This window comes from Mobula birostris, chromosome 5 (assembly GCF_030028105.1).
Source record: "Mobula birostris isolate sMobBir1 chromosome 5, sMobBir1.hap1, whole genome shotgun sequence".
NCBI lineage: Eukaryota > Metazoa > Chordata > Chondrichthyes > Myliobatiformes > Myliobatidae > Mobula > Mobula birostris.
The window spans coordinates 40,214,309-40,230,332 of NC_092374.1; the positions used below are offsets into that span (position 1 = coordinate 40,214,309).

A 16,024-nucleotide genomic window follows, 5' to 3' on the forward strand; every position below is an offset into this window, starting at 1 on the left:
TCCTTTAAGATCACTTGTATCTAAGGAATCCTATGTTCTAAGGAATGAAGTCCTAGTCCGTCCATCCTCTCCCTATAGCTCAGTTCCTCGGTCCCTTCTGGCAGTATTCTTGTAAATATTTGCTGAACTCCTTCCAGTTTAATAACACTTGTCATAAAGAGGTATCATGTACAACTGCACCATGACCTCCCACCTTTAATACTCAATGTCCTGTCTTAATAAGGCTTTCATGCCAAAAGCCTTCTTTACCATCCTGCTTATCTATGACTCCACTTTCAGTGAACCATGTACTTGTACTCCAAGTCTTTCTGTTCTAAGGCACTCCCTAAGATCTTTGCCATTCACTAATCAAAGTCCTACCTGTTTTTGACTTTCTAAATGCAACACCTTGCACTTATCTGAATGAAACTCCATTGCCATACTTTGGTCCACTTACTCAGCTGGTTAAGATCTCCCTGTAAGTTTTGATAACCTTCTTGATTGTCATGTGTAAAATTTCTAACCATGTCTTCTACATTCTTATCCAAATTGTTGATGTAAATTTCAAACAACAGTGAGCCTAATACTGATCACGGGCCTCTAGTCCGAGAAACAACCTACTACTATCCTTGTCTGTTTTCTATCATCAATAGACAATAGATGCAGGAGTAGGTCATTTGGCCCTTCGAGCCAGCACCACCATTCACTGTGATCATGGCTGATCATCCACAATCAGTATCCAGTTCCTGCCTTATCCCCATAACCTTTGATTCCGCTACCTCTAAGAGCTCTATTCATCTCTTTCTTGAAAGCATCCAGAGACTTGGCCTCCACAGCCTTCCAAGGCAGAGCATTCCATACATCCACCACTCTAATCAAGCTCATTGTGATTTGAACAATACTGAATCTTATCAGAAGTTTTACTTAAGTCCATATAAACCACATCTACCACCTTGTGTTCAACAATTTTCTTAGTCACACCGTCAAGCACGCAACCAAGTTTGCAAGGCACAATCTCCCATGCATAAAGCCACGCTCATTATCCCTAATCAAAGCATCTTTCCAGGTGCATGCATATCTTATTTCTCAGACTCCTCTTCAATACCATACCAACCACAGATGTTAGACCAACTGGTCTGTATTTCCCAGGTATTCCTTGCTGCCCTTCCTAAATAAGGGCACAACATTTGCTCTACTGGCACTTCACCTACAGCTAATGATTATGCAAGTACCTCTGCCAGGGTTCCTGCAATTTCTTCTCAAAACCCCCACAGTTCATTGATATTAGCTGCTGTAGTTAAGTGCACGTAGCATTCGGAACAAGGTGGACGAACTGAAAGAAGGTCATAGTTGGGAGTTTAACATCAAAGGATATACTTTGTATCAAAAGGTCAAGCAGAAAGGCATAGGCGGTGGTGTGGTTCTATTGGTAAGAGGTGGAATTAAATCTTTAGAAAGAGGTGACATGGGTCAGAAAATGTCGAATCTTTGTGGGTGGAGTTAAGAAACTGCAATGGTGAAAAAACCATTATGGGAATCATATATAGGCTTCCAAATAGTAGCCAAGATGAGGGGTTGAGATTGCAAAGGGAGCTGGAAAGGGCAAGTAATAAGGGTAATGTCACAATTGTAATGGGGACTTCAATATGCAAGGGGATTGGGAAATCAGGTTGGTGTCAGATCTCAAGAGAGGGAATTTGTTGAATGCCCACGAGATAGCTTTTCAGAACAGCTTGTGCTTGAGCCTACTAGGGGAAAGGCTGTAATAGATTGGGTGTTATGTAATAACCCAGATTACATTAGTCAGCTTAATGTAAAGGAAACCTTAGAAGCAGCGATCATAGTATGATTGAATTCATACCTCAATTTGAGAGGAAGCATACAGTATCACAATGGAATAAAAGGAATTACAGAGGCACGTGACAGGAGCTGCCCAGGAGAATTGGAAGGGGATACTGGCAGGGATGATGGCAGAACAGAGGTGGCTGAAGTTTCATGGAATAGTTCACAAGGCACAGGATAGATATGTCTCACAGAAGAAGTTGTTCTCAAATGGCAGGGCTAGGCAACCGTGGCTGACAAAGGAAGTTAAGGTTTGCATAAAAGCCAAGGAAAGGGCATATAAGGGAGCAAAGATGAGTGAAAAGTTGGATGATTGGGAAGCTTTTAAATCCAACAAAAGGTAACTAAGAAAGCTATAAGAGGGGAAAAGATGCAATATGAGGGCAAATTAGCCAATAATATAAAGTAGGATACCAAAAGCTTTTTCAGTTATATAATGAATAAAAGGAAGGTGAGAGTTGGTATTGGACCACTGGAAAATGATGCTGGTGAGGTAGTAATGGAGGACAAAGAAATGGCAGATGAACTTAATAAGTACATTGCTTCAGTTTTTACTGTAGAAGACACCAGCTGTACGCCAAAGGTCCGTGAGTATCAGGGAGCAGTAGTGTGTGCCATTGCTATTACAAAGGAAAAGGGCGAGGCAAACTGAAAGGTCTTAAAGTGGATAAGTCACCTGAACCAAATGGACTACATCCCAGAGTTCTGAAAGAGGTTGCTGAAAAGTTAATGGATGCATTGGTCATGATCTTTCAAGAATTACTTGATTCTGGCATGGTCCCAGAGGACTGGAAAATTGCAAATGTCACTCCACTCTAAGAAGAGAGGGAGACTAAAGACAGGAAATTATAGGCCAGTTAGCTTGCTGGAAAACAAATCTTCTCCCAAGTCAATATTCAATAGATAGATTTAATGTCAGAAAAGTGTATACAATATAGATCCTGAAATTCTTTTTCTTTGCAAAGCTCCCAACCAACACATATTCCACTCTCCTCTTCTACCCCTCCTGACAGTCCCCCACCCTGCTTTCATGACTATACCCCTCCCCCACATGAAACCACCAGGGTGGGTTTCATGGCTGAACAGGTGAGAAAACAGCTGAAACTTCTCAACCCAAGCAAGGCTGCAGGACCGCATGGTGTCAGTACCAGGGTGCTCAAAGTCTGTGCCCCTCAGCTATGTGGAGTACTTCGCCATGTATTCAACCTGAGCCTGAGGCTCCGGAGGGTTCCTGTATTGTGGAAGACGTCCTGCCTTGTCCGTGTGCCGAAGACGCCGCGCCCCAGCGGCTTCAATGCCTACAGACCGGTGGCATTGACCTCCCACATCATGAAGACCCTGGAGAGACTTGTTCTGGAGTTGCTCCGGCCTATGGTCAGGCCACACTTAGATCCCCTCCAGTTCACCTACCAGCCCCAACTAGGAGTTGAGGATGCCATCGTCTTCCTGCTGAACCGTGTCTACACCCACCTGGACAAGCCAGCGAGCACTGTGAAGGTCATGTTTTTTTGATTTCTCCAGTGCGTTCAACATCATCCGCCCTGCTCTGCTGGGGGAGAAGCTGACTGCGATGCAGGTGGATGCTTCCCTGGTATCATGGATTCTTGATTACCAGACTGGCAGACCACAGTACATGTGCTTGCAACACTGTGTATCTGACAGAGTGATCAGCAGCACTGGGGCTCCACAGGGGACTGTCTTGTCTCCCTTTCTCTTCACCATTTACACCTCGGACTTCAAGTACTACACAGAGTCTTGTCATCTTCAGAAGCTTTCGGATGACTCTGCCATAGTTGGATGCATCAGCAAGGGAGATGAGGTTGAGTACAGGGCTACGGTAGGAAACTTTGTCACATGGTGTGAGCAGAATTATCTGCAGCTTAATGTGAAGAAGACTAAAGAGCTGGTGGTAGACCTGAGGAGAGCTAAGGTACCAGTGACCCGTTTCCATCCAGGGGGTCAGTGTGGACATGGTGGAGGATTACAAATACCTGGGGATACGAATTGACAATAAACTGGACTGGTCAAAGAACACTGAGGCTGTCTACAAGAAGGGTCAGAGCTGTCTCTATTTCCTGAGGAGACTGAGGTCCTTTAACATCTGCCGGACGATGCTGAGGATGTTCTACGAGTCTGTGGTGGCCAGTGCTATCATGTTTGCTGTTGTGTGCTGGGGCAGCAGGCTGAGTATAGCTGACACCAACAGAATCAACAAACTCATTCGTAAGGCCAGTGATGTTTTGGGGATGGAACTGGACTCTCTCACGGTGGTGTCTGAAAAGAGGATGCTGTCTAAGTTGCATGCCATCTTGGTCAATGTCTCCCATCCACTACATAATGTACTGGGTGGGCACAGGAGTACATTCAGCCAGAGACTCATTCCTCTGAGATGCAGCACAGAGCGTCATAGGAAGTCATTCCTGCCTGTGGCCATCAAACTTTACAACTCCTCCCTTGGAGGGTCAGACACCCTGAGCCGATAGGCTGGTCCTGGACTTATTTCATAATTTACTGGCATAATTTACATATTACTATTTAACTATTTATGGTTCTATTACTATTTATTACTTATGGTGCAACTGTAACGAAAACCAATTTCCCCCGGGATCAATAAAATATGACTATGACTATGACAAACATCAACGAAAATGTAGTTCTCTTGCAGAATGTATCAGGTTTTCCTCCAGGACTTGCCTGTATTTTGCTGCATTCATTCTACCCTCTACCTTCACAAGTCTCCCAGGGCCCAGTGCAGTGAAGCATCCCCACAGCATGATGCAGGCACTGCCATGCTTCACGGTGGGGATGGTGTGCTTTTAATGAAGTGTGGTGTTTGGCTTACACCAAACATAGTGTTTAGCCTGATGGCCAAAAAGCTCAATTTTGGTTTCATCAGACTATAAAACCTTCTTCCAGCTGCCTTCAGAGTCTCCCATATGTCTTCTGGCAAAGTCCAGCCGAGATTTCATGTGTTTTTTTTTCCCCAACAGTGGCTCTGTCTTGGCCACTCTCCCAATGAGGTGCGTCTAGTTAAGTAGCCAGGCAACAGTTCTTATATGCGCAACCTCTCCCATCTCAGCCACTGAAGCTTGTAACTCCTCCAGAGTTGTCATAGGTCTCTTGGTGGCCTCCCTCACTAGTCTCCTTCTTGCAAATCACTCAGTATTTGAGGACAGCTTGCTCTATGCAGATTTACAGCTATGCCATATTCTTTCCATTTCCTGATGATTGACTTAACTGTACTTGGAAATTTTCTTGTATCCATCTCCTGACTTGTGCTTTTCAATAATCTTTTCGCAGAGTTGCTTGGAGTGTTCTTTTGTCTTCATTTAACTAATTATGTGACTTTTAAAATCAGTTGGCTGCAGCAATGATTTGGTGTGTCATATTAAAAGGGGTGAATACTTATACAATCATTTTTTTGCGTTTTATACCTGTAATTAATTTAGATCACTTTGTAGAGATTTGTTTTCACTTTGACATGAAAGTCTTTTTCTGTTCATCAGTGTCAAAATAGCCAAATTAAATCCACTGTGATTCGATGTTGTAAAACAATAAAACATGAAAACTTCCAAGGTGGGGTGAATATCATTTATAGACACTGTATGTCCACTCATCTTTAAAGGTAAAAGGACAGTCAATAAAGTAGTTATTAATGTATACAGAATGCTTTCATTTATTGGCTGAGGCATAGAATATCACATCAGGCAGCATATTCTACAGCTGTATACAAAGTTGTTTGATCACTTGTTGGGTACTGCATGAAGTTCTGGTTACCAAATTGCAGGAGAGAAGTAATTATAATGGGGAAGGGTGCAAAATAAATTACCATGAATTTGCCAAACTGGAAATTGCAGCTATAAGGTTGCATAGGTTAGAATTGATTGTGACTGAAGAGAATGACAGGAGATTTGTATTTCATATTTCCAGCAACAGTTGATTTCCTGATGTTTAACTGTTCATTTTCACTTTGTACAAAGAATTTTGTCCCCTTTCCTTCTGACAATGCTGACTCTAGCTACCTATCACAATCAAGCCGAATTTAAATTTATACAGGTGTTCTTTACATACTTGTTGGTATTACAACAGAGTCCACTTAGAAACCAGATGACTGAAATGAGCTGTAGGGAGTTTATCCTTTTACTTCCTTAACATCAAACAAACTATATTTCCAATACTGTCCAAATAAGGCCCGACAATTCAACAGCAAGCAATGAATTATCGACCGAGCACATGTGCACTATGAAATGTTTCTTTACTTATTAGTAATGGGAGAATAAATATTTAACACTGTCTACTAATTTCATCGAAAAACTCTTTAACAGAAAACTGTGCAACACACATACAAGTTGCTGTGTTCACCAGCAACTTGTATGTGTGTTGCTTGAATTTCCAACATCTGCAGAATTCCTGTTGTTAACAGAAAACTGTAATTGTTTGGGTTTCAATATGCTATATATGGTGAATGATACAGATATTACTAACACTAATTCTTAAATTCAATAATAATTACAGTAATAAGGTTTTTAATAATGTACAACATTTTTAGTTCAATATTGTATAATTTTTGGTGGCCTGAGGTGGAACTCATTTTCAATATAATTTGCACTTCTTCAAAAAGTAAAGGCTTAACAGTTAATTATTTGTTATTTAAATATTGAAGTTTTCATAGATGTATGGCTAACTAAATGATTCTCGGTACTGTAAATAAGTTGCACATACTTTGATGGGTCTGCTCCCTTGAAATAAGCATTAACTGACTCAGTAAATGCTGTTGCAACTGGTAAGGAATCCTGTGTCCCAAGGCTTATCGGACTGGGTCCACGAGACGTACCTAGTAGTTCAACAAAGAAAAATAAACTATGCAATCACTTAATTTAATTATCATTATGTTCTTAGCTATTTTATTTAAATCCATAATTTTTAACAATATTTTAAAAATCAGATGGAAAAAATGTTACTTTAAAATATCCACACATCCAATTTTGATTATCCAAAAAATAATCTGAAAATTAAGCTGAGTCTGCAAGGTCTGCTGAGTTAAATGCAAAGTGCTTTTCATTTTTAAAACGGAAACTGTTGCAGTTAAACACACATTTAGGACACGTAACTGCAATCATTTCTCAGCATTTTTATAATGAAATCAAACAATCCTTGTACAGTAAATTACTTGTAAAATTGTTGTATCAAATTCATCTGCAGGTGCATGAGCTGTCTGAAATTGTAATGATGTAATATATTTCAAAATTCCCCTCCATGCTGCCTAACCTGCTGAGTACCTGCAGCACTTTGTGTGTGCTGCTAAAATTTAAAAAAATTAATAAACCTTCTACCATAGTTTGCAACTGATTACATGATAGCTGTTCAAAAGAAATTAAAAATTATGAACATAATTTGTTATGCATTACTATGTCCATTACTTGTTACATACACCTGTTAGGGTGCATTCTCCAATTACCTTATAAGGTAACTGTAGCCTTCAGCCAGGAGCAGATGTCATCAGGTGGTTCCCAACCTTCACCAAGTGTTTCGACCCTTAACCACGACACTCTCCAGTTGGTGGGCTGGCAGTGGTGGCCAAATCACTGCCCATCTGCTCCTGGCTTCCAGCTTCCCTCCTCTCGCCTACTCCAAATCCAACAAGAGGCTCGTTCTGCCTCTTCCCCCATCCTATGAGCTGCTTGTTTTTTGCTCCTTTTGTCCAGGCCCAGATCTGACAACAACCACCATGCTGATTTGGCTGGGAAACCTCTGCAGCCGATCTCCACAAGGAAAAACCGTGCCTGCCATCCCTTGTCTTTACACTCCTGCACTAATGGCTGGTACTTCAAGGCCTTTCTCTCGTGGGCCTCTTCCCATCCTTCCTCCCACGGCACAGTGAGCTCAACCAGAATTATTTTCTTGTCTTCGGTTGACCACAGTACAATGTCCGGGTGTAGGGTTGTGTGCACCACATCCAGGAACTGCAACCTCCTTCCCACATCGACCCTCATCTCCCAGGAAGGGCCGTTAGCAGCAGGTTGGGCTTTGGTTGTTTGGTTACGAAAGGCCTAGCTTCCTCTTTGATGAATGTGATGGCCTTCCTCAAATCTGTGCCAGCCATCCTCTTCTTGCATCTCTCCCGCTCTAGTGTGTCAGCAAGAGCCAGAAGCAACTTATCATGGCGCCACCTATACCGTCCTTGAGTTAGAGCTGTTTTAGTCCCGGACAGTATATGAGCCAGTGTCCCCTTTTGACCACAGAGCTTACAGTACGGGTCCTCTCTCATCCCCTATGTGTACAGATGTAATGGTGAAGGAAGGGTGTCATACATGGATCGCAAGAGGAAGGAAATACGGAAGGGCTCCAGTCTCCATAACTCTGCCCATGAGATCTTGCGCTTAGGCAGATCCCATTTTGTCCAGGCACCTTGGGACCCTTGTTCCACTGCCTTTGAAATCCGCTTCTCTTCCTCACGGATCCGTACTTCTGCCTGTATCATGTCTCGCCTGTTCCTTTTGCTTGCGCTTCCCCACTTCTGGAAGTGAACTGAGCCGAGGCCTTGCCGCCCGACGCAGGGGTTGCCGATGATATCTCGCAGCTTCAGAGAACACACTGCCTCCTCCACAGCTGCGTTGGCTGCCCACTTGCGCCAAGATCTGGTTGTAACACCTGCTTGCTTTACCAAGACATCATTGGAATCTCTCAGGCTTAATAAGGCTCTGCATTTTGCCACCTTGAATTCCCCCACAACAGATGACAGGGGAAGCTGCAGTTGCCCAGAACGAATGTGATGACCCCCTCCTGTTAGACTGTTTGAGGTAACTTAATTTCATTCTTTCTTACTTCTCTTCTAATATTTATTTCTGTGCACTTGTAATGCTACTGTGACACTGTAATTTCCTTTGGGATCAATAAAGTATCTATCTTCATTAGAATTGTAAAACTGATACACTTACACTGTGCAAGTGTATAGCCAAAGAAGTGTAAAATACTGCAGGTCTAAATTTATAAAGGCATAAACTGCAGTAAATTGTTCCTCTAACGTTCATAATATAAACTTAATTCAACAAAAGATAAACAATCCAATAGCAAAACACTGCAGATATTGCAAAGATGAAGTAACAGAAAATTTTGGAATTAGCTATCAAAAATATTTATTTATGTACATTAAACACATAACTCTCTCCAGATGCTGCCTAACCTTACTGAGTACTTTCAGCATTTTCTGTTTCATTTTAATTAAAAGGTAACTAGGACTTCTATCTTCTTGGCTATTAATTTACAGTACGAGTCAAAAAATCTTTTGTAGCTTATTTCATAGCTAAACGTTCACAATATTCTACAGAAATTCTGTAATTCTTTCCAAAATGTTAATCTTTAGTATTAAGTCATGTTCATTTTTAAATTACTATTCTATTCTGCACTAAAGAGCCATTTTAAATAATAACTCTATCACTTTATTTAATCACGTATAGCACAGAAGATAGCCTAGAAATGAATCATTTCAATTTAGACATTACATCTTCCATCATATTGTTTTACACTTGATGCTACTTCCAATGCTCTGCAGGTCCTTAACTTTCTGTTAATTCATATTTCTGTTATCAGCACTATTATAAATGACAAATTTATCATTCCTCAGAACACATTCTACACAATCAGGAAAGCTCACCAATGCCTCTACTTTCTAATAAGGCTGAAGAGAGTTGGACTATACACATCCATATTCTACATCTATAAAGGCGTCCTGCCGCACTCATCTCAATAATAAGCAAATGCTTTGAGAGGCTGGTCAAGGACTACATCCGCAGCATGCTACCACCCATACTGGATCCCCTACGATTCGCATACTGACACAACCAATCAACAGACGATGCATTAGCCACTGCTCTACATACTGTCCTTACATATCTGGTGAAGAAGGTTGCTTACGTGAAAATGCTGTTCTTGGATTAAAGTTCAGCATTCAACACCACAGTTCCCCCCAGGCTTGACCTCAGCCTTCACCCTGCCTTGTGTAGCTGGATCCTGGGCCTCCTGTCAGATCACTGGCAGGTGGTAAGAGTGGGCTCCCTCACCTCTGCCTCTCTGACCCTCAACACAGGAGCCCCTCAGGGCTATGTCCTAAGCCCCCTCCTTTACTCTCTGTATACCCATAACTGTGTCGCCACCTAGAGCTCCAATCTGCTAATTATATTTGCTGAAGATACTACATTAATTTGCCTAATCTCAATTAATAATGAGGCAGCCTACAGAGAAGAAGTCATCACCCTGACACAGTGTTGTCAAGAAAACAACCTCTCCCTCAATGCCACAAAAACAAAGGAGCTGGTTGTGGATTACCAGAGGAATGGGAGACAGGCTAATCCCTATTGACATCAATGGATCTGGGGTTGAGAAGCTGAACAGCTTTAAGTTCCTCGGCATCCACATCACCAAGGATCTCACATGGTCTGTACATACCGGCTATGTGGTTTAAAAAAAAAGCACAACAGCACCTCTTTCACCTCAGACGGTTGAAGAACTTTGGCATGAGTTCCCAAATCCTAAGGACTTTCTACAGGGGCACAATTGAGAGCATCCTGACTGGCTGCATCACTGCCTGATATGGGAACTGTACTTCCCTCAGTCATAGGACTCTGCAGAGAATGGTGTGGACAGCCCAGTGCATCTGTAGATGTGAACATCCCACTATTCAGGACACTTACAGGGACAAGTGTGTAAAAAGAGCCCGAGGAATCATTGGGGACCTGAATCACCCCAACCACAAACTGTTCCGGCTGCTACCATCCGGGAAACAGGACCACAGCATTAAAGCCAGGACCAACAGGCTCCGGGACAGGTTCTTCCACCAGGCCATTAGACTGATAAATTTACACTGATACAATTGTATTTCTATGCTGTATTGACTGTTCTGTTGTACATACTATTTATTACAAATTACACATTGCACATTTACACAGAGACGTAGCGTAAAGATTTTTACTACTATGTATGTGAAGGATGTAAGAAATAAAGTCAATTCAATTCAATATTTATGTTATTCTACAGATGTGCAGTAGAGAGCATCCAAACAAGCTGCATCACTGTATGATGCGGAAATTGCACTGTGGCAGACAGGAAAGCTCTACAACAGGTAATCAAAATTGCCCAGTGTATCACCTGCACCAGCCTAACCACCATCAAGAAAATACCCTGTATACACAGAAAGGTGCTTACCAGTAGCATCATGAAGAATCCCACCCACCCTATTCATGGACTATTTACCCCACTCCCATCAGGAAGAAGGCTACGTAGCATCCACACCAGCACCAATACACTCAAAAACAGTTACTTTCCCCAAGCAGTAAGGCTGATCAACACCTCCACACCCTAGTCCACCTCTCCATACCCCCAACTACCACTACTTTATCATTTCCAGTCAGTCACCTTATGTGCAGACACTCCTGTGCCGAGTGTCACTTCATGGACATAAATTCAATCTATGTATAGGTTATGTATTTATATTTATTGTGTTTTTTAAAATTATTTTTGTATTCTTTATCATATTGTGTTATTTTGCGCTACATTGGATACAGAGCAACAATTATTTCGCTCTCCTTTACCTTTGACATTAAACAATCTTGAATCATCTCAGTGATGATTTCAGAAATATCCACCACAGCCAAAGCCTTTCCACCAACTACAAAACAAGTCAGAAGTGCAGCTCTGACAGCTCTCAAGTAGCTCTGCACAATTCAGGATAGAAGAGTCTGCCCGACAGGCACATCATTCAACCTCCCTAAAGTTTCTTTCCCTCTCTTATAGGCTCAGGGTGGTTGCTGAGTGTGCACCATCTAAAAAGTATATAGCACAGTTACTTATCTAAGCTACTCCAGACAGACGAGGCAGAAGTTGAAAGGAAATATGATCAGTGCAGGTACCCCTCCGAGATTCACAATATCCCGATTAACAAATATGTCTCCTGTCCTTCAGTTTTGCTGAGTCGAAATCTTGGAAATCTCTATCCAAAGATCAATTCAATTCCGTTCAAGTTTAATTGTTATTCAACCATACTCATGAATACAGCCAAATGAGTCAGCGTTACTCTGGGGTCAAGGGGTGTGTGGGTGTGTGTGTGTGTGTGTGTGTGTGTGTGTGTGTGTGTGTGTGTGTGTGTGTGTGTGTGTATATATATAAATACCGCCAAGATCTGCAGTTGACAATACAGCTTGCTTGTCTTCTATCGAGTGAACACTAGTGGGGGGGGGGGGGCACCGACTCCAGCCTGGATGCCACACCACACCGCCCCCGTTTCTCCTGGTGGCTGTAGACAAGCAACACAGTGGCTTGTCTACATTCGTTTCCCCCCGGCCCCCCAATCCCTCCCCACCGAGCTCCCTCCCGGCACTTATCCTTGTAAGCGGAACAAGAGCTACACATGCCTTTACACTTCCTCCCTCACTACCATTCAGGGCCCCAGACAGTCCTTCCAGGTGAGGGGACACTTCACCTGTGAGTCAGCTGGGGTGATATACTGCATCCGGTGCTCCTGATGCAGCCTTCTATATATTGGCGAGACCTGATGCAGACTGGGAGACCATTTCACTGAACACCTACGCTCTGTCTGCCAGAGAAAGCAGGATCTCCCAGTGGCCACACATTTTAATTCCATGTCCCATTCCCATTCTGATATGTCTATCCACGGCCTTCTCTACTGTAAAGATGAAGCCACACTCAGGCTGGAGGAATACCACCTTATATTCCATCTGGGTAGCCTCCAACCTGATGGCATGAACATTGACTTCTCAAACTTCCGCTAATGCCCCACCTCCCCCTCACACCCCATCCGTTATTGCCCATCCTCTGGGCTTCCCCCCTCCCACTTTCTTTCTCCCTAGTCCTCCCGTCCCATGATCCTCTCATATCCCTTTTGCCAATCACCTGTCCAGCTCCTGGCTCCATCCCTCCCCCTCCTGTCTTCTCTTATCATTTTGGATCTCCCCCTTCCCCCTCCCACTTTCAAATCTCTTACTAGCTCTTCTTTCAGTTAGTCCTGATGAAGGTTCTCGGCCCGAAACATCGACTGTACCTCTTCCTATAGACGCTACCTGGCCTGCTGCGTTCACCAGCAACTTTTATGTGTGTTACAGTGGCTTGAGGTTTAGTCCTCACTACGACTGAAGCCACCCGGCCAATAAATCATATGCCACACATCAGACTGCTTAACAAACTACAAGTCCATGGTATTACAGGAAAGATTCTAGCATGGATAAAGCAGTGGCTGATTGGCAAGCGGCAAATAGTGGGAATAAAGGGAGCCATTTCTAACTGGCTGCAAGTGACAAGTGGTGTTCCCCAGGGGTCTGTGTTGGGACTGATTCTTTTTATGGTATACGTCAACGATTTGGATTATGGAATTGATGGCTTTGTTGCAAAGTTTGCAGAGGACATGAAGATAGGTGGATAGGTTTGCAGGTAGTTTTGAGGAAGTAGAGAGGCTACAGAAAGACTTAAGACAGATGAGAAGAATGGGCAAAGACATTTCAGATGGAATACACTGTCAGGAAGTATGGTCCTACACTTTGGTAGAAGAAATGAAAGGGTTGATTACTTTCTAAATGGAAAGAAAATACAAAAAATTTGGGAGTTCTTGCGCAGGATTCCCTAAAGGTTAATTTGGAGGTTGAGTCTGTGGTGAGCAAAGCAAATGCAATGTTAGCATTCATTTCAAGAGGACTAGAGTATAAAAGTGAGGATTTAATGTTGAAATTTTATAAAGCACTGGTGAGGCCACACTTGGAGTATTGTGATCAGGTTTGGGCCCCTTATCTTAGAAAGGATGTGCTGAAACTGGAGTGTTCTAAGGAGATTCACGAAAATGATTCCTGGATTGAATGGCTTGTCATATGAAGAGCATCTTATATCTCTGGGCCTGTATTCATTAGAATTCAAAAGAATGAAGGATGACTTCATTGAAACCTACCAAATGGTGAAAGGCCTTGATAGAGTGGATGTGGAGAGGATGTTTCCTTTGGCGGCAGAGTCTAAGACCAGAGAGCACAGCCTCAGAATAGAGGGGCATCCTTTTAGAACAGAGACGAGGAGGAATTTCTTTAGCCAGAGAGTACTGAATCTGTGGAATTCTTTGCCACAGACAGCTGTGGAGGCCAAGTCTTTATGTATATTTAAGGCAGAGGTTGATAGATTCTTGATTAGTCAGGGCATGAAGGGATATGCGGAGAAGGCAGCAGATTGGGGTTGAGAGGAAAATTGGATCAGCCATGATGAAATGACAGAGCAGACTTGATGGGCCAAATGGCCTAATTCTGCTCCTATATCTTATGGTATTATAAATTGAACTTGTGGCATTTCACATTAACATTAATCAGTGGCAAAACTTTCACCAGGAGATTGAAACGCTTTCGCAAATAGGTTTATTATTATCTCATGCACTGAGATATAGTGAAAAACTGTTTGGCATGTCATCCATACAGATCATTTCATTACACAACAATGCACTGACGTCATATAAGTGAAAACAATAACAGAATGCAGAACAATGTGTTAAAGTTACAGAGAAAGTGCACTGCCAGCAGACAACAAAGTGCAAGGCCACAACAAGATAAATTGTGAGGCTAAGAACCTAGCTCATCATATGAGGATATTCTTGTAAATGTGGGAAAGAAGCTATTCGCGATCCTGGTGATATGTACTTCAGGCTTTTGTATCCTCTGCTCAATATGGGGGAGGGGAAAAGAGAGAATGTCTGGGGTGGGTGACATTGTTGGCTATTTTACTAAGGCAATAAGAAATGTAGACAATCTATGGAGGGAGACTGGTTTCCATGCCATGCGGAGCTATATCACAACTCTCTGCAGTTTCTTGTGGCCTCAGGCAGTTGTCGTGCTCAAGGCAAGTTGTGGTGCATTTGGATAGAACGTGTTCTATGGTGCGCTGATAAAAATTTGTCAAAGGGACATGCCATATTTCTTTAAGCGCCTGAGGAAGTAGAGGTACTGGTGGGCATTCTTTGTCGTGGTATCTACATGGCTGGAGCAATACCAGCTTCTCGTGATGTTCACTCCTAGAATCTTGAAGCTTTCAACTTTCTTGACCTCAACACTGTTGTAAACAGGAATGTGTGCACCACCCAATTTCCTGAAGTAAATGACCAGCTCTTTTGTTTTGCTGACGAGGTTGTTGTCATGACATTAAACTCTCTATTTCCAGCCTGTAGTCCCACTCATCATTATTTGAGATTCAGCCCATGACAGTGGGATCATATGCAAACTGGTAGATGGAGTTAGAGCAGAATCTGGCCAGACCGTCTGGAGTATATAGAGATTGAGTAGCAGGTAGAGGAAATAGCTTTGTGGGCATAGGTGTTGAGAAGGCAACTCAAAAGCAATTAGGTTTGGATAATAAATGCTCACTTCGCCAATGTTGCCCAGTCTTGAAGACAATAATAAAATCTTCAACAGCCCAAGTATTGATTGAAGTAATGTTAAGAGTGAGAATAAATGAGAGAAATTTCTGAAATGCATTTGGAACTACTTTGAGCCCTCCAAAAATTGAGCTGTTGCTGAATCTGATTCTGAGAATAAAGTGATATTTGGGGTCAAATATCCTAATTATTATATAATTGCAAGAAAAAGTTTGTGGACCTTCTGTAATTATCTAGTTTTCTGTATTACTCATAAAATGTGGTCTGATCTTCATCTAAGTCACAATAATAGACAAACACAGCCTACCTAAACTAATAACATACACATAATTGTACTTTTCATGTCTATATTGAACACATTGTTTAATCATTCACAGTCCAGGCTGGAATAAAGTATGTGAACCCTTTTATTTAATAACTGGTAGAACCTCTTTTGGCAGCATTAACCTCCACCAAACATTTCCTGTAGCTACTGATCAGATTTGCACAATGGCGAGGAGGGATTTTAGACTATTCCTCCATACAGAAGTGTTTCAGTTCATCGATATTTCTGGGATAACTTGCATGAACAGCCCTCTTCAGATCATGCAACAGCATCTCAATTGGGTTAAAGTCTGGACTCCGACTTGGCCATTCCAAAGCACAAATTTTCTTCTTTTTAAACTATTCTGTTTTTGATTTACTCGTGTTTTGGATCATTGTCTTGCTGCATCATCCAACTTCTATTAATATTCAGGTGACAGACTGCTACCCTGATATTCTCCTGTAAAATGTCTTGATACAGTTTTGAATTCA

General features: G+C 42.3%; 1 protein-coding gene across 2 annotated transcripts in view; it reads right to left on the minus strand.

The window, feature by feature from the left end:
• fcho2 (FCH and mu domain containing endocytic adaptor 2) overlaps positions 1–16,024 on the minus strand; it is a 216,065-nt gene that overhangs the window by 37,543 nt on the left and 162,498 nt on the right. For both annotated transcript variants that reach the window (XM_072257932.1, XM_072257931.1), the window contains one exon: positions 6,544–6,655. In XM_072257932.1, the coding sequence (XP_072114033.1) occupies positions 6,544–6,655 (112 nt within the window). The remainder of the gene's footprint in view (positions 1–6,543; positions 6,656–16,024) is intronic.